Source organism: Papaver somniferum, chromosome 4 (genome assembly GCF_003573695.1).
Source record: "Papaver somniferum cultivar HN1 chromosome 4, ASM357369v1, whole genome shotgun sequence".
NCBI lineage: Eukaryota > Viridiplantae > Streptophyta > Magnoliopsida > Ranunculales > Papaveraceae > Papaver > Papaver somniferum.
Window position 1 is genome coordinate 39,882,243 of NC_039361.1, and position 19,195 is coordinate 39,901,437.

Below are 19,195 nucleotides of genomic sequence, written 5' to 3' on the forward strand. Positions count from 1 at the left end.
ATTACGGGCGATTTTTTTATTCTCAACCCATAGGTGTGGTTATGGGATGTCCTAATGGTTAGAAAATACCTATATGCCCTTTTACAATCGGTAGTTGTTTTTTGCTGAATCACCAATTTTATTGAAATAAGAAAAAGCTAAAGAGTTATTACAAGAAAGAAGCTCACAGCAACAACCGAAGCAGGAGATACAAAAAAACTAAAAAGAATCAACAAAATCTATAATATTTCCTATATGGCATCTCTAGTTGGATTAAGTGAGTTGGTCTTCCAATGTGATATATTATCTCCCCCATTTGCAGACTCACACCTTGGCCAAACTATCAACAGAGAAATTAATTTCTCTATAACAGTGTTCATAGTAGATTTGAGATATCAAAGCTTTAGCTCTAAGCCATCTGGACATGAAACACCATGGAATATTCCCTCTCTGAAAATCTTCGATCACTGTTTTGGAATCAGATCTTATGATAATCTTATCACATAGTAATTTAACTGCCCATCCCAAAGCCCAAATTACAGCTAGAGATTCTGCTATGTAGTTTGAAGCAATTCAAAGTCCTCCTGAAACGGTACCAATAACTGCACAATCATGGTCTCTTGCTATTACACCAAATCCTGCTAATCCTGGATTTCCTGCTGCAGCACCATCACAGCAGAACAAAACAAAATTCTTTGGAGGATTCAACCAACAACACTCTAATGGTAGTAAATTTAGTTCTTCTATGACCCAGATGAAAAAAATTTAAATTTTTTGAATCATAATCATGATTCCATCTAGTCTACTTCATTATGTATCCTCCATAGTGAACTAAGTTTAGAATCCTGCTCTTGAAAGCATTTTCACTTGGCTTAACATTTTCAAACATGATTTTATTTTTAAGAAACCAAAGTTCTCTCATGGTGGAAAAAGCTGCAGTCATCCATATTTCTTTGACTATGGGGCTTTGAAGTTTTGCACATTGTATGATGCTATCAAATGAAGAAGGTGTTGGAAAGTTGAAGATATTACCTAACCATTGCCAAATGTTCAGGCTGAAACTGCAGGACCATAAAAGATGAGGCATGCTACCTTGATCTTGTTTGCATACACAGCACATAGACACCGTATCATAGCCTTGAGTAATTTTCTTCTGATCATCTATGAAAACACCTTGCTGGATTTTCCAAATGTTGCTTGAGATACCAGGATGAAGAAAGGATTTCCAGATGTGAGAAGGCCAATGAATCTTTTGTTCTTTGTGTCTAACTTTGTTGACTGCTGCTGTTGTTGGGAAATTACCCTTTATATCACCACTCCAAATAATGTTATCATGAGCACCACTTATAATAGGCAATGGCAGAGAAATGAAGTTTTTCAATTCAGTCGGTATTACCCATTCATTATTCTGTAATAGATCCTTTACTTTCATCTGAATATTATTGTTAACATAATCAGTAAAACCAATCTTCTCAATTATAGGACAGTCACCAGTCCAAATGTCAAACCAAACTGAGATATGTTCTCCATTGCCTAATATCCATCTGACATCATTTTTAAGAGACTGCCAAGCCCATTTTAATCCAGGTCAGACTGAGGATAATTTCCACTGAGATGTCAATTGGCCATTTTTGTCTTTGAATTTAGCTGCAAAAAATAGAGACCATTATTCTTTAGAAGTTAAAAGCTTCCACATCATTTTCATCAGTAATGCTTTGTTTACATCTGAGAGCCTTCTAATACCCAATCCTCCTTCACAAAATGGAGTGCATACTCTTCTCCAAGAAATGGTTTTAAATTTTCTAACATCTGCATCACCTGACAAGAGAAAGTTTCTCATTATTTTTTCACATTGCTTAATCACTGAATTGGGCCATCTGTATACAACCATGTTGTGTATAGGAATACTGCCCAGTACATGTTTAATCAACATTAATATGTCATGAAAATATAATAATTTACCCTTCCAAACTGCCAAATAATCTTGCATTATTTCTACCATTGGACACACAGATGCAGATTTGATTCTGCCTGGATGAATAATGATTCCCAAATTTTTATCTGGGAAAGAAGTTAATTCCATATGCAACATATTAGAAATTTGAGATGTTCTGACCAAGGAACACCCATCAACAAAACACTTACTTTTGTTCTTGTTAATAATTTGACCAGAGCAATTTTGATAAGTTTCAATCAGATTCAAGAGATTTTCAATACTTCTTTTTGAGCAATTATTGAAAAGAAAAATATCATCAGCAAATAGTATGTGGGTAGGAGCAATTCCATCTCTTGTAACCATTGGTTGTAACTTTCTTGTTTCTACCAGTTTAGTTAACCCTCCGCTTAAAACCTCCTCAATTAGAACAAATAAAATGGAGATAGTGGATCTCCTTGCTTGAGCCCCCTGTGCAAATAGAAAAAACCATTTGGTCCACCATTGACCATTACAGAAATTTTGGCAGAAGATAGAAGTACTTTTATCTAATCACACCATGCCTCAGAAAAACCATATCTTTTAAGAACATTGAGAAGAAACTTCCAATTTACTGAATCATAGGCTTGTGAGATATCAAGTTTCAAACTTAGGTTACCTCCCCTTCTTTTTTTCTTCATCTCATTCACTAGTTCAGAAGCTAGCAAAATTTGTTCATGGATGTTTCTACCTTTAATGTATGCTACTTGTTGAGGAGAAACTAGCTTATGCATGAGACAAGCCATTCTTAGTGAAATAATTTTGGTAAAAACCTTATAACTAAAATTGCTCAGACCAATAGGTCTGAATTGATTTGGTTTCTTTGCACCTTGAACTTTAGGTAAAAGAACTAAAAAAATTAGAATTTAGACCTTTAGGAATATACCTTCTCCTCCAGCAATATTGAATAACATTAATGAAGTCTTGTTGAATGATATCCCAACATGCTTTATAGAACATTCCAGAGACGCTATCTGGTCCAGGGGCACTATCTCCATCCATATCAAAAACAACTGCCTTTATTTCATCTGCTTCAGGAATTACTTCAAGCATAAATTGATCTGATTCAGTAATAACATTTTGGATGACATCAAGAATATCTTCATTAACTTCAATATCTTGAGCTTGAAATCTTTTTTCAAAAAAATCAACCAATATGTCAGCAATCTTTTTCTGATCAGATATCAGATTTTCATTTTCATCTTCCAATTCACAGATGGTATTTCTTGTTTGTCTGATTTTAATATTAGAATGGAAGAAAGCAGTGTTTGCTGACCCTTCCTTCACCCACTTTATTCTAGATTTTTTTTGCAACATTGTATTGTATTGAGTTTCTCTTGAATTGAGTTCATTTTGAGTATTAACCAAATCATGCAGTGCTTGTTCATCACGAGGATTATGATCTGAAGTCTCCATTGTTGCCTTGACATTCTGTTCTGCTTCTTGAATTTTGACCTTTAAATCACCAAAAACCTTCCAGTTCCATTCCTTGAGAATATGCTTGAGATTTTTAAGTTTTTGCATGAAAAATATAAGGAGCATCACCATGAATATGCACAGCCCAGCTATCTTGCACCACTTTCATGAATGTAGGATGATCTAACCACATTTTCTGAAATCTACATTTTTTTTACAATCGGTAGTTTAGTATTGATTTTATCAACCGATTATGACCGTGTTCTTCTCTTCTTTGTTTTATTTTGAAAATTTAAATTTAAAGCTACTATCACAATCGGTAGATAATAAACATCACGAAACTACCTATTATGAAAAAGAGATATTCAAAATTCCATTGGTTTTTGAAAATTTTGAATATGGGCGACTACCATAATCGGTAGATAATGAACATCATAAAACTACCGATTGACAATCGGTAGGCAATAAACATCATGAAACTACCGATTGTGAAAGTAGAGAAATCCAAAATTCCATTGGTTTTTCAAAAATTTGAATTTGGGGCTACTACCATAATCAGAACATCATAAAACTACCGATTGTACAATCGGTAGGCAATAAACATCATGAAACTACCGATTGTGAAAATAGAGAAATCCAAAATTCCATTGGTTTTTGAAAAGTTTGAATTTGGGGCTACTACCATAATCGGTAGATAATGAACATAATGCGTACAATCGGTAAGCAATAAACATCATGAAACTACCGATTGTGAAAATAGAGAAATCCAAAATTCAATTGGTTTTTGAAAATTTTGAATTTGGGACTACTACCACAATCGGTAGATAATGGACATCACGAAACTACCGATTGTCAATTGGTAGGCAATAAACATCATGAAACTACCGGTTGTGAAAATAGAGAAATCCAAAATTCCCATTGGTTTTTGAAAATTTTGAATTTGGGGCTACTGCCACAATCGGTAGATAATTAACATCACGAAACTACCGATTATCAATCGGTAGGCTATAAACATCATGAAACTACCGATTGTGAAAATAGAGAAATCCAAAATTCCCGTTGGTTTTTGAAAAATTTGAATTTGGGGCTACTACCACAATCGGTAGACAAGGAACATCACAAAACTACCGGTTGTCAATCGGTAGGAAATAAACACCATGAAACTACCGATTGTGAAAATAGAGAAATCCAAAATTCTCATTGGTTTTTGAAAAATTTGAATTTGGGGCTACATTGTAATCGGAAGCCAATAAATATCATTTTGTACCGATTATAGATATATTTTAGCTCAGTAGTTTACAATCTGGGTTGTTCTCAATCATGTGAAAATGGAATCTCATCTATATAACAAAATTCTCCCGATTGTAAACTTAATTATCGATTATGGAGGACATATTTGCCATTTTAAAAATTTTGAGATAAGGGGTGGCTTTGTTTTAGGTTTGTGTGACATTTTTTTGTCTTTTTGTGTCGTTCTAATTCTTTTGGGATCGCCCCTAAAGATACCAGGATTAAAAAAATGCAAGATCCCCGTTACTAGTTAGGCGAATGGGAACTCAACTTCTGGTTCTCTTTAGAATGTTTGTTCGGGTGTGTTCAATAGATAAGGAAAAATTAAAGGAAAAGAGATGATTATCCCGAAACAAAAGAAAGAATAATTAAGATGTCATCATTTAATTATTGTGTAGCCAATAATTATTGAATTAGAACAACTTTTTAAGAACTTAGCAATGATTTGGGTTTCAATAATAGACTCATTTTTAATTATAATCTTAAAAATTATGATTTGAAAAAGAAAACGACCTTTGGTAAAAAGCTGATTTGAAAATTTCTTCATAACATAATTACTATCATCGTAATTGTGATTTGAAGATTTACCTTTGGTAAAAAGATGTCTTAATTTTCCAAATTTTACTATCCAATAAATTTAGACAAGATGATGCGATGATGACTCTGAATTAGTCTGATGTCTAATCTGATCACAGTGGTCCATACTCCATAGTTCTTCCTCTCTGATGGGTCCCACTCATACACAGATAATGTCTACTTCTTTTTGACTACCTACCGTACTATCATGAGTACGACACCACTGGATCCAAAGAAACACAAGTAGAATCGCATTGGCGTGCATGGAAAAGTTCTTCTAATAGCCAGTCCATGCATCGACACATTTCTGACCAAAATGTTCAGTTTTCTGACGTCCTGATCGATCAATGGTTCTAAATCAACGGCGTAGATATCGTGTATCTTAAATGCTGTCGAGTTTGATGGTACATACGTTTCATTATCAATGCGCGCGTGTGAGTTTTCAATATATCATCAACCAACTAAATTTGAAGGACACAAGCACAAATATACGTAAGTAGCAGCAAATAACGTCCGTATTCCTCATGTGTGGTCCATATCCCTATTGGGTCCCACCATGGGGTGGGTCCGTCTCTTGTGGGGCCCAACTTTTGGAGCTCTTATTTTTGTCACGCCTTTCGTGTTTTGAGAGGAGGATTCAAATGGTAGAGAGGACTGAGGAGTGGGGGGAAAGAGGGAAGTAAATTTTGGTGGGTACCTTTTTGTGGGGCCCAGTGTCACTTTCAATCTCAGCTGTTGAAATGGATACTGTTGTAATTTTTAATCATTTGCTGCCCCGGAATTTACTCCCTCGATTGCGCTCCCATCATCAAGCCCTTTGCGATTCGGTTTTGGTTGGTAAATATTGAGTTCATGGGCACTACACCAGCGTATATTACACGGTGAAATGAGATAATCACCGGACTGACTAACTGTTTATATACCAAAGCAGAAACTGAACTCCCAAATTGGTAACTGTTTTGCTTCCGGGTATTATTCTGAAATTTTGAGCTCAAATTTAGTTCCTCCTTTTTTCTTTTGTTTATGGAGACTAGAAAGTAATTTCTATAATATCATCCAAACAACATCTAAATGTTTCCAAGGCCAATGTCAAAGGCGAATTTTCTATTAATACATTTAAAGGGAACTCCACGGCAAAGACCAACTATGAAAGGAACTACTACATTCACCCACCATGCTCCGTTTCATTATTTATTCTGAATGACTGATTTGCTATTAGCCTGTTTGGATATTACATGAAAAAATTAGTTGGGTATCAGATTTCAAAATGATTTTTAGAAATCGAAAAGTTATCTGTTTTTGAAGACACGATTTCTGGAAATCGAAAAGCTAAGTACACGATTTCTAGAAATCAGTTTTGCTTCTGACTCCCGAAAGAAAAGCATAGCTTTCTTGGTATGCAAACGCGCTATAAGTAAAAAAAGCAACTATCGGAGAACATCATTCGGGAAATATAACAAGAAAAAAAAAAGAAGTTTTCCGTATTTATACGTTCCAATAGTGTAGATCGTATATATCTTATGACAATTCTTGATAACTAGCAGTTATAGATAGTTCTCCGATACCACCCCAACCAGGGTGACTTTCTCTTTCCAAAACCGGGGCGACTTGACGACATGATTGTTCTTTTCTAAGAAACCAGGGCGACTTTCTCTTTCCAAAATCAGAGCGACGAAAACCAAAACCAATTGAAACATCTCTTCTCAGATCGGCTCATTCGGAGTCAATATGAGAAGATCAAATACCACCCAACCTCTTTCCATCTGTTTTCTCTAGTTTGTACTCTTAAATCTATTCTTCTATTTCCCGATTATAAATTTTTTTTAGGGTTTGTTTTCTCTAGATTCTGCTCACATCAGCAGACTTAGATGTGCTCTTAATCCTCTTCTAGGATCTTATTGTTTTAGTTTTTCTTAGATCTTTGGTTGTTCTCGACTGAAAGGACCAGTCTCATGCATTATGTGATTGCTTTTTTATTTTCTTATTTGAGTCCTGTAATCTTCTATGTAATTGGGTTTTTAAGATTGGGTTGTACTTTAATTGTAATTTGCTTCAAGCTTGGTGGTGAATCTCTCCGACAGTTTCAGAGATTCCGACGTGTTTTTCGTCGAGTTCTTTGTGTTATGTGGAGGAAAATATCAAGTCAATCATCTTGCAGCAATCATGAGATCCTTTTCTTAGATCTAGCCATATGGGTTGTCGATTGTGGTCTGTTACAGTGGGCAGGAAAATTTAAAGGATTTTTCCGGCGAGCTTTTTACGGTGCAAGTATGCTCTGCGGTATATCACAATCTCCAGACCAAATCTTTGGGAAAAACAGAGTACCGGCAACAACTTTGGCAGTGGCTTCAATTACTCCAAACCGTTTCAGAACTTCTATTATCTTTTTTGTTTGCGGGGCTGATAGGATTACATATCTCGTTTTAATTTTTATGTGTATGGTTAATATGTTAGTCTTCGCTGCTATAGTTTTAGATCTGCTTGTTTTAGGTTTAGTACTGAAAAGAAAGACAACAGCAGCTCGATCAAGATCGTCGTTCAGTTCATCTATTACATGAACAGTTACAACATCTTCCAAGCCGAGTCAGCCCGATTCGTTGTTCTGATATAAACACTTAAAGACCGATATCGATCACCACCGCTACTTGAGACACTTTGGTTACCGTTTGAGACACTATGGTTACTTTTGGGATACTATTACTATTAGTTGGGTCATTGCTACCTTGATTGCATTAGGCAGTCTAAATTTAAAAAACTCCAGTTCATGTTATTCACATGTTTTGAAGAACATTTGGTTGGATTTGTTCCGGTCATTGCCTTGTGCATTGACACATACTGATTTTATTTTCAAAATCAATGTGTCCCTACATGTTGTTTGATCCTCTCCTTTGCGAGAGAGAAGAAGGTTTTCTGAAACGGTTTTTAGTTCCGAAGGGATACGTTTGATAGGCAAGAATTGAGGAAAATATTATAATTGGTATGACTATTTTATGATCTTGAAACATCTTTGTAAGGTTTTCGCTTTTCTAAATCGGCTCTATCAATATATTTGAGAGTAGCCTCTTTTTCAGAAAAAAAAAAAACAACAATTATAGATAGTTCAATTATTAAACAACCGAGGTTCCAGACCCACATCCTAATAAAATTTCATATACGTGGACCTATATGTAAACCTAATCTTAAGACAAATTCGGCTTATATTAAAAAGATGCTAAATTTTTAAGACAGTGTTGTTCAAAAATAGCACAAAACAATATAATAGCATATCAGTTGCTTAATGTCCAAGACCTACTTTAATAGTTTTTCTAACTTTTTAAGAAATGGGAAGTCACTAAATGTCTGAGAATGATTAGTGGCAAATTAGGGATTTAATTAAATTAGTAGCTGCAGAACTAAGAGCATGTTAGTGCAATTGCCCCATAAGCCACATTTTTGTTAAAAGTTTTTATACACTTGCTCATAGTAAAACTCTTTAGCTTAGGTCAATGTGCATGCTTTGACCGCGCATAGTGCAGTTTTATATTATACACTCTAAACCGAACACACCTGTAATGTTGTATTTTTAATCACTTTTGAATAGTAGAAGTAAAATTATTTTATTTCACGAATAGTTGATTTTTAATGTCACGAAATCATTCTGAAAAATTATTGTCAAACTTATTTTTGACTTTTCGATTTTCAGAAATTGAGCAGTATACGAATATATATACAAACACCCTATAATGTATTTTTGATAGGTCCTATTGAACTAATATGATCTTTACCGCTCTTTGACATTGTTTATGTGTGCACTTTTGAAATGCCAAAATGGTTAACGGAGAATTAGATTAATCAATCTCAAATTCTCAACCAAAAAAAGAAAATCAAGAATTAGTCTAATGAAAACAAACAAACAGATTCGGTTTCAAACATCAACAACTGGATATGAAAAAGCATAAAGCATGACAAACAACAAAGACTGTTTGTTACAGTAAACATACCCCATAATTCTCTACAGTCTTGTCTATCTGAATGCTCATCACCTAGCAGCAGCATTACTTGAACAAGCTACTCCCCTATGTATCTTATACTAGAAGACACATTAAATATGACCCACATTGACAAGAAAAAAGATAGACGATCAAAGGGAAAACCAAATTCAAAACCCAATAAAGTTTTTATTTTCTTATTTAACAAAATTTAATCCATCTCCAAAAATCAACATTTCCCGTACATACAAACATTTCCCGCCTTGAGAGAGCATAGATTTAAAGAAGCCAAAAAAAAAGAAAGAAGAAAACTGCACTTAAACAGTCTAAAACTAGACAAAACAAGAACTAGAAAAGTGTCTATTTTTCTCTGGCCCCCACTTACAGCTAAGACATAAAGAATCTCACTGTCCTCCATTACTCTTTAAAATCAATGGTTATCCTGTTTTCTCTCAGTTCCGTTGCAAGATAATCATATTAAACTCTGCCACACCCAGTCATGATCTCTCTTTTCTTCCTCTATATTTAAACACCCTCAATACCATTCAAACACAACAAAACAAACACAGACCACCCCCCAAGTTCAGTTCACTGAGACAGGAAATGAAAGAGAGTGGTAGTAGTCTTCATCTTCTGTTTACTCTCTTCATTTTCTCTCTCGTTTTTCCTCTCACAATCTTCACAAAACCGGTCTTCAGTTCAACTCCATGGCCTCATCATGTGAAACAAATCAGTGGTGATGGTAAAGATCTTGATTTTGGGAGTTCAAAGAAGTATGAAGGTTCATCAGAATTTGTACATCTGAAATACCATATGGGTCCAGTTCTAACTTCAACCATCACAGTTCATCCAATCTGGTATGGAACATGGAAAAACTCACAGAAGAAAATCATTCGTGAGTTCATAAATTCAATCTCATCTGATGATTCAAAACATCCATCAGTTTCCGGATGGTGGAAAACAGTTCAGCTCTACACTGATCAAACCGGTGCTAATATCTCAAGAGCGGTACATCTCGGGGAAGAAAAGAATGACCGGTTTTACTCCCACGGCCGGTCACTTACACGTCTTTCAATACAATCGGTAATCAAAAGTGCGGTGAGTGTACGTAAGAAGCCACTTCCGATTAATCCGAAAAGTGGGTTATATTTACTCTTAACGGCAGATGATGTACACGTTGAAGATTTCTGTGGGCAAGTATGTGGATTTCATTATTTTACATTTCCGTCAATAGTTGGGTATACATTACCTTATGCTTGGGTCGGGAATTCCGAAAAGTTGTGTGCCGGTACATGTGCGTATCCATTTGCGGTGCCCGATTATATACCAAATTTGAAACCTTTGAAATCGCCAAATGGTGATATCGGGATTGATGGTATGATAAGTGTGATTGCTCATGAGATTGCAGAATTGGCTACAAACCCATTGGTGAATGCTTGGTATGCAGGGCCTGATCCTAGTTTTCCTACTGAGATTGCTGATTTGTGTGAAGGTATTTATGGGACCGGTGGTGGTGGGTCTTATACCGGGCAAATGTTGAAGGGTCATGATGGTGCTACGTTTAATATGAATGGAATCAGACGGAGGTTTTTAGTGCAGTGGGTTTGGAATCCTTACTTGAAGTATTGTTCTGGTCCTAATGCACTTGATCAGTGATGTGATGAATCTTGATTTCAAATTAAAAAATGTCCAGTATTTTTCTTTTTTAATCGAATGTTTTGTTCGATTTTGATGTAATAGTTTAAGTTGTGTTTGATGGATGTTATTTTTTTGCTCTATGTTTGGACTCTTTGTTAAGTAAATTCAAGAAATCAAAAAAATTGCAGTAAGACGTTTTTGCCATAACCCTTCTCTTAATGCATTTTAATAAGTACAGAACAGTTCTGCTGAGTTGAGCTACATCTATAGGGTGCCCAAGCAGTAAACCTGCAGATGAAAAACTTTACTCAATACTGGCAGTAGGAGCGATTAAAGTTCTTGGCGAGCGATTAAAGTTGGCCCGACTTGTACTATGTATTTTGCAGCAGTGTTTAATGCCGAGAAATTGGAGGCCTATTGCGTGCCTCCCCGTTCAAGCAGGTGCCACATTAGAGTCTGTTTATGAAAAAAAGATAAATCACGCCTTCATGGACAATGTTGCAGCAGATCAAGTGGAATCAGTGGCCTATCAAATATTTGCAAAAAGAGGAATTAAGGAGACCTCCACTTCGAACTTGGCTTATGATGCTCCTAGTCCTTGATCTTATAGTAGTTCTTTCCTTTTTCTAAATGCGATAATTTTTGCCAGAAATTTATCCTATTGAGGTTGGGCTACAGTGGCTTCCACATTTATATGTGCGAGCAGAAAACCCGCAGATGAAAAAATTTACTCGCAATACTTAATTCGGGCCGTACGGGTGATTTAAATTTGAAGCGCCTGTACTATGTGTCCTTTTCACTCCTGCAGAAATTTTTACATTGAAAGCAGCAAACCTGCAGAGGCAGCAGACTCTCTTGACTCTTGACTAGTAATTTATGGCAAAATATTTGCTCCGAATCTCTGATGCTAGAAATAAATCCCAAGATTGTCCCCATCTTGTTGAAAACGGCTTCCAAAATCCAAATAGCTCCCTAAATGTTTATTTGGGGTGCAAAAGCCGTTCACATTCATATGTTGACCTTATGCTAAAAAGGGGTTCTTACCAAACTCGCCAAGAATAAGTGGATTTATGCCTTTTAAAAGATGAAGCAACAAAAAAAATTAATTCCTTAGAACTCTTGAAGGCTTGAACCACTGTCAGGCCAAAAGTAGGTTATTTTCAGAGCATCCCTACCATGACCCATTTTAGAGGTAATTGAAGACTTTGAGAGTCTTCATGAGTCTAGAGACTTTCTAACCAATGTCTTACATTTTTAAAATCGTAAGTGCTTATCCTGAACTAACAATGTTTCAAAATTTTCTGGAAGTTCACACTTCACAGTTTGACTTGTATGGTACACTATCAATTGGATGGTCAATATGCTTCAAAGGAGAAAAAAAAAGAAAAAGAAGAAGAAACTGGGATAGTAATAGCATCGACTGATTTCAGACATCTTCATGTTATTTGACATCAAACATTCTTCCGCTTTAGCAGGGTGTTTGGATAGCACTTAACAAAATCAAATCGGAAAATCAAATATGAGTTTAAATTTGAGAATAATTTTAAGAAATAGAAAGACTTTGCTCTCGACTTCTGAAAACTATTCCGCTTCTTGTCGCCAAAGATTGTTTTAATTGTCTCTATATCATCTCTTCTATCGTCAAATACACGCATGCATAGTTCTTGTTCTTGGAAAATGGGTCATTTGTCCAAATATTTTTAAAACATGGTTCAAATGGACGAGTAAAAATTATTATGGGTGAAGTGGGCACCACAAAAGATAGCAAAGATGAAACTGGATTCATCCTGACTTAAACTTAAAAAATAGCAAGGATGAAACTGGATGTATCCTGATGTAAATTAAAAACGGAAAATGGGTCATTTGTCCAAATATTTTTAAATCACGGTTCAAATAGACGAGTAAAAAATAGTATGGGTGAAATGGCCAAAAAAAAAAAGTAGTAAGTTTCATCCTTAGCTTAAATAGTAAAAAATAGCAAGGATGAAACTGGACACATTTTGTGTAAATTAAAAATAAGAAAAAATATTTGAAAATGGGCACGATGAAACTGGTTACATCCTGACTATTTTTACATTTTTGTCCATTTAAACAATATCAAAATCTAACTGTCCATTTCACCCAGGAATTGTTGATTTTGGTCTTTTTAACCAATTTTGTGAATTAAAAATAAGAAAAAGTATTTGAAAATGGGTAGGATGAAACTGTTTACATTCTGCTTATTTTTACATTTTTGTCCATTTAAACAGTATCAAAATCTAAATGTCATTTTCACCAAGAAATTGTTGATTTTGATCTTTATAACCAATTTTGTGTTCTTGAAAACAAAAATTTGTGGGTCTTGCTATCTACCATAGGTTAAGGGCCTCGTCCACACCTTAACCCTCTTCTTTTGCTTTCATTGTTATTTAAATGACACTTTTGACTCGAGGCTGTTTAATATTTTGTTGGGGAAACTTTGAAAACTTTTAACAAAAGAAAATGTTGATTTTATTTTATTAATCCGCACTTTTCAAGAGCAGTAATAGAATAAACACACATTGTACGATGATTGGTTCGTATTTCAACGTTTTCAGTCGGGGTGACGGAGTGGGAAGAGCAATAGCTTTCTTGATCCATAAAAATGTATGGAAAGAAACCACTCAACGGGAAGGCAAAACCGTGTTTTGCGGACTCGCAATCCCCGCTATGTGCATTTTTATTATGCTCGCATTGTGTGTAGCAATTGTTTCAGTGCTTTCTTGAAGTTGTAGACCACTAGGGGAATGGTACATCGGAAGTTACTAGGGTTGCGATTGAGTCCTTCACCAGAATCCGCATGTGATCCAGATGACAATGATTCTTACGGATTGGGGTTCTATGATGCAGGAAATGACACAGTTTTGTCCACCCTCTTCGAGCCTGTGAAGTTTCACACCCACGCGGACATTACAAGAATTTTGTATTGTCACTGTGGTTGGATTTTGTGTCATTGGGCTTTAAGAAGAAATGACCGGCCCAGTAACAAAGGGTGAGATTGAAAGCAATTTCTTTCCCATAAGAGAGAAGATTCTGATTTTTTTTCCTTTACAACTGCTACCGCTGAGAAAAATAGAAAATGAATTCTGCAGTTTCTTCTTCTGATGATGATTCAATTGGTGACCATCAGGCAAATTCTGTTGCTGAAACTGAGAATTTATCATCATCATCAACAGCAACGACAACCTTTTCTTCTGTTATACAAGTAGGTAATGATATTGATTTGATTACAGAAATTTTATTATGTCTATCTGTAAAATCACTGCTTATATTCAAATCTGTGTCAAAACAATGGTTGCATCTCATTACCGATCGAAGCTTCGTTATTAAGCATATAAGTCGTAACCGCATCCCTAAAATCCATGGCTTATTCTTTGAAAAACTGAACCCCAATTCTGAAAGTCTATCAGGGGGTTAGTCCTCGAGTGATTTCTGGGGAGTTGAGTGTATTTTAAATCTCAGGAATTTTGAGAGAGTTTGAGAGAGTGTAGGGAGTTTGAGAGAGTTTGGTATTTTTGAGTTCAGGGAGTTTGGGGGAGTGTAGGGAGTTTGAGAGAGTTTATTAGAGGGAGTTTGGGGGAGTTTGAGAGAGTTCACTCCTAACTCATTCTCTTTTAAGAAACAATAAACCCTCACTTGCAAATAACATTGATCTTTAATCAAAAGAAAAAAAATAAATGAAAATGATCATATCTCTGTATCAATAATATGTTATTTTGTGCAACGAGATAATTTTTTCCCCCTTCAATTTAACGGTCTCCATACAATTCTAACTCCCTTTATTTATTTCTGAAATTAGGGTTCTTATTTGGGGTGGTTAAGGGAGTAGTGGTCGGTTATAGGTGGTGATGGTAGTGGTGAGAAAATAGTTTTGACGGTGGTTGCAGAAGTGGTAATGTAATTCAACTCAGGGAAGCGCTAATTGTGAAGACTTCTACATTTTTTTTTGCTGGTGCATCTTACGGGATATGTAGATCTAAACAAATCTATATATCCACACGTTTTCATGGACTCTAGATCACTATCCTAATATCTTCATAGAAATGTTTCATCGTATCATAATGGCCATCATCTGATAATCATTTCATCATGTTGGGAACAACATTTTTGTTGCTGAGATTTGAGAAATCCGTATGATTTGAAAAGAAAGATTTTGAACCAAATTTGGTTGTGAGACCAAAATACACTAAAATCTCTACTCTTTTGAGAGATTTGTTGTGAGACCAAAATACACTAAAAACTCCTTCAAACTCCCCAAAGAAACCAACTCCCTAATATTGTAGGGTTTTATGACTAACAGGGAGTTCAAGAGATTTTATTAAACTCCCTAGCGACTAACAGGTGTTTTCTAGGGAGTTTAGGAGACTCCTCTAAACTCCCCCACGACTAACGGGGATTTGGAGAGACTCCCTCAAACTCCCTCAGGACTAACAGGAGAAAACCAAAATACATTAAAATCTCTCGAACTCTCCCACGACTAACCCCCTCTATATGATTTTATCCTTCTTGATGGAAGTAGAATTGAATAGGATGTGATATTTGGCACCAAAACTGTTGTTGCTGCTGAGGTTGGCCGTGCTTCCCTCTTCCAAACTCTGAATTTTGAAAATCCTAAGCAAGTTGTTAAATTTGAAAATGGTGTCCACATTATTGAAAAGGGTGTCCGAATCGCCCAGTCTTGTAATGGTCTTTTATGTTGCATTAAGGAGATTGAAGTTTACAGAGGTCAGGATAAACCTCGAATTTATACAACAAAGACCTACATTTATAATCCAACCACAAGACAATACAAAATTCTTCCTCCGTCCCCTTTTAGAGATGAGGTTCGGGACGATTGTTGCTTCAAGGTTTGTAGTATCAGCTTAGCTTTTGATCCAATTAAGTCACCATATCAGTATCAAGTTATCTGCATTTGGAATGATGTTGAGAAAGGTTGGCTCTTGGTATCTGGTGATGATGAATTCCTTCGCAATTATTATATCGAAATTTACTCCTCTAAGACGAATTCCTGGAGGGAGGTCATCTCTTCATCTGTAAGTCCTTTATATGCGCTTCCTAGTAGTTTTCCGAGGTCCGGTGTCTACTGGAATGGTTGTTTGCACTGGATTGCAACTGAGCAAAATGCAATGCGAGAATCGTCCTTGATTTTTGATATTGCACAATAAGTAGTAAAGCCATTTCCGTTTCCCACTACGCCTGATGATGATAAGTCGAATGATGTGTATTTCGGGGAATGCGGGGGTGATTTGTATCTTATTGAGGTTCTTGCATCATGTTATACTAATTACAATATTTTGAAGATGGAGACTGATTATTCAGGGTGGAAACTTATGTGCAAGCTCGACATAGAAATATTTATAAATGCATATCCAGGGTTCGATTCTCATGCTTCTGATAATAAGACTCTTGTGCTTTCTAGAATGGTATTGCTCCTAGTGGAAGCTGAAGAAGAATCATTGTCAAAGCTGGTGGTACTCGTAGATGGTAGAAGGGTTATATCTTACAATCTTAAAGATCTGAGCATTACAGAAATCCATACTTTTAGTCAGATTAGTTATCCTACAGCAGCCCGAATGGGGGGATTATGGGGTTTCCTTCATCATTACATTGAGTCGCTTGCTTGTGTTTGATGCAAAACACTCTTCAGTTTGTGAATTGCAAAGAGAAGCTTGTCAATTTGATTGTTTCGTTTACTAGTACTAGTTGATTAACTGTTACGGTCCAACACCTATCTACAACAGTTTACTTATTTTAGCTTTCCTATATTTAGTATAGTTTGGTTTCCTTAGTTAGTTCAAACTAGTTTTCTTTATTTGCAAGTTTATGCAGCTTTAAATACTGCTCGAGTCCTGTAATTGAGACATCAATCAATATAACAAAGTTAAGTTTATTTAGTTTTCTTCTCAATCTGGTGGCTAACCCCCAACTCAAAGGGTTTATCCGGTTCTTTTCTTTGTGTTTAAGCTTTCTCCAGTGTTAAAAGGTCTAGAACCCTAACACCTGGATCAGAGCAGGTTTAGATCAAACCCTAAATTTACCAATTTTTTTTCTTCAATGGGTCAAAATTATACGGAGAATATGAAACTCACGAGCGACGACATTGTTGATATGTCTAAAAACCTTGATAACCTAATTACGGCTTTAGCTAAACAACAACTTGAGGATGAAGAAAAGAGCAAGACCAAAGCTGTTGCAAAACGCCAACAAAGAGAAGAGGAACGAGTTGCTCGCACACAAGAAACAACTGAGAATAATAAGGTTCTCGCAGATACCATTACAACCAGTATAACCACAGCTCTAACTAATTTGTACACGACTCTGTCGACAAGTATATCCACTGCTTTGTCTTCTCACCTCAATGGTAATGGTAACAATCGTGGTGAAACTCCTCCACCTCCGCCTGCCAGAGCTAGTGTTATTAATCTCAAGTTTCCTTACTTTGACGGAGAGGATCCTGATGGCTGGATTTTTAACGCTGATAAATATTTCTCGGTGCATACAGCTGGTGATGCTCTCAAGATTACTATTGCTGCTGCTAGTTTGAAAGGTGATCATAATGTTTGGTATCGTTGGAAACAAACCAAAGTTACGATAGTTACATGGGCGGAATTTTGTTCGCATGTTCGTGCTAGATTTGTTCCTGACAAGTTTGTTGATGCTCGGCTCGCCATTAGCACAATCAACCAAAACGGGTCAGTACGAGAACATATTCCTGAAATTGAGAGATTGTTAAATTTCGTTGATTTTCCAGAGGACTATTTGATTAGCTGCTTTATTCGTTCATTAAAACCACATATTGGTTGTATGGTCAAATTGCTTGCACCACAATCCGTATCCGAGGCTTTTACCAAAGCAATTCACCAAGAAGAAGCATATGCAGCTACTAGGTTTATACCTAGACAACCATATCGTCCTCCTCATATCAGGACTGATGCTAATGTACAACTTACTCCTTACAATAAATCTACATTACCTCCAGGAGCAAGACGTCTGTCACCAGCTGAACAATGAGAGAGACGATCTCAAGGTCTTTGTTTTAACTGTGATCAATTGCACACACCTACTCAAGTTTGTGTGAACCCTAGATTAACATTCTTGGATATCGATGCGGAAGACACTGATATTCCTGCTGAGAAATCTGAAGAAATTATTTCCTTTGATCACGCTGAAGTTTCAGAATCAGAACCAAAGATTTCCTTTACTTCACTTATGGGATCTTCTTTTCCTAGAACAATGCGTATTATGGGTTATATGAAGGGTCAGCCCCTCACATTCTTGATCGACTCAGGTTCTACTCATAACTTTTTGCACCCCAACTTGGCTAGGCAATGTGGTTACATTCCACAAGTGAACGATACTGCCTTATGCGTTACAGCAGAAGATGGTGGTCAGATGCAGACTAAGGGCTCCTGTCATAGCATTCCATTCACACTACAGGGCTATTCTTTTTCAGCAGATTTTCATCTATTGGATATCAGTGGATGCGATGCGGTTTTAGGTGTTCATTGGCTACGCACATTAGGTCCTATTACATGGGATTTTTCTAAGCTTACTATGCATTTTCAAAACCAAGATAAAGAGGTATTCTTGCAGGGCACTAATTCTGCTTCGATTAGGTTATTAGATGCTACACCTATGCAACAGTTATTGAGCAAAGAAAGTTATGCAATTTTTCTCCAGATTACTTCAGTTATTTCTTCCACTCCAAGTGTACGTCATTCACCTGAAATTCAACAGTTGTTACATGAGTTTTCTGATATATTCGAGACAACAACTTCTCTTCCTCCAGAAAGGATACACGATCATCGTATTCCACTAGTTTCTGGTTCTACTCGGTCAATGTGAGACCATATCGATATCCTTATTTTCAAAAATCTGAGATTGAGAAAATTGTTGTTGAGCTACAATTAGCTGGATTTATTCGCCCAAGCTCTAGTCCGTACTCTTCTCCAGTTTTGATGGTGCGCAAAAAAGACGGCTCTTGGCGTATGTGTGTTGATTACCGTGCTTTGAACAAGCTTACAATCAAAGATAGATTTCCAATACCGGTTGTGGATGAGTTACTTGATGAGTTACATGGTGCAACTGTGTTCTCTAAATTGAATTTACGCTCAGACTATCATCAAATAGGATTGCATAAATCTGACATTCCTAAGACAGCCTTTCGAACTCATGATGGTCATTATGAGTTCTTAGTTATGCCATTTGGTCTTTCCAATGCTCCGACTACTTTTCAAAGCTTGATGAACCATATTTTCAGACAACATCTGCGTAAGTTCGTGCTAGTCTTTTTTGATGATATTTTAATATATAGCAAGAACATGTCTGATCATTTAGT

At 36.2% G+C, this 19,195-nt stretch overlaps 3 protein-coding genes across 3 annotated transcripts; 2 read left to right on the forward strand and 1 right to left on the reverse strand.

Moving 5' to 3' along the window:
• Positions 1-552: 552 nt before the first annotated feature.
• On the reverse strand, positions 553-3,499 carry LOC113272387. The gene is made up of 7 exons (XM_026522230.1): positions 2,838-3,499; positions 2,527-2,698; positions 2,125-2,383; positions 1,942-2,040; positions 1,703-1,797; positions 1,072-1,543; positions 553-722 (listed from the first exon to the last, which is right to left on the reverse strand). The coding sequence occupies exons 1-7, from the start codon at positions 3,497-3,499 to the stop codon at positions 553-555; spliced, it is 1,929 nt and encodes a 642-aa protein (XP_026378015.1).
• Positions 3,500-9,762: 6,263 nt separating this feature from the next.
• On the forward strand, positions 9,763-11,043 carry LOC113275216 (protein EXORDIUM-like 3). The gene has a single exon (XM_026524670.1). The coding sequence runs from the start codon at positions 9,805-9,807 to the stop codon at positions 10,855-10,857; it is 1,053 nt and encodes a 350-aa protein (XP_026380455.1). The 5' UTR covers positions 9,763-9,804; the 3' UTR covers positions 10,858-11,043.
• A 5,868-nt stretch (positions 11,044-16,911) lies between these two features.
• Positions 16,912-18,702, forward strand: LOC113272389. The gene is made up of 2 exons (XM_026522231.1): positions 16,912-17,845; positions 17,927-18,702. The coding sequence occupies exons 1-2, from the start codon at positions 16,912-16,914 to the stop codon at positions 18,700-18,702; spliced, it is 1,710 nt and encodes a 569-aa protein (XP_026378016.1).
• Positions 18,703-19,195: the final 493 nt, after the last annotated feature.

Excerpts from the sequence above, each read along its gene's own strand:
- LOC113272387 (XM_026522230.1), bottom strand. The coding sequence starts at position 3,499 with ATGGTGATGCTCCTTATATTTTTCATGCAAAAACTTAAAAATCTCAAG. Across the intron at positions 2,041-2,124 it reads AATTATTAACAAGAACAAAA|ATAAAAATTTGGGAATCATT; the intron begins GTAAGTGTTTTG and ends CTTCTTTCCCAG. Across the intron at positions 1,798-1,941 it reads TTATTTGGCAGTTTGGAAGG|GTGATGCAGATGTTAGAAAA; the intron begins GTAAATTATTAT and ends TTCTCTTGTCAG.
- LOC113275216 (XM_026524670.1), top strand. The coding sequence starts at position 9,805 with ATGAAAGAGAGTGGTAGTAGTCTTCATCTTCTGTTTACTCTCTTCATT.
- LOC113272389 (XM_026522231.1), top strand. The coding sequence starts at position 16,912 with ATGGGTCAAAATTATACGGAGAATATGAAACTCACGAGCGACGACATT. Across the intron at positions 17,846-17,926 it reads ATTACCTCCAGGAGCAAGAC|TTTGTGTGAACCCTAGATTA; the intron begins GTCTGTCACCAG and ends CACCTACTCAAG.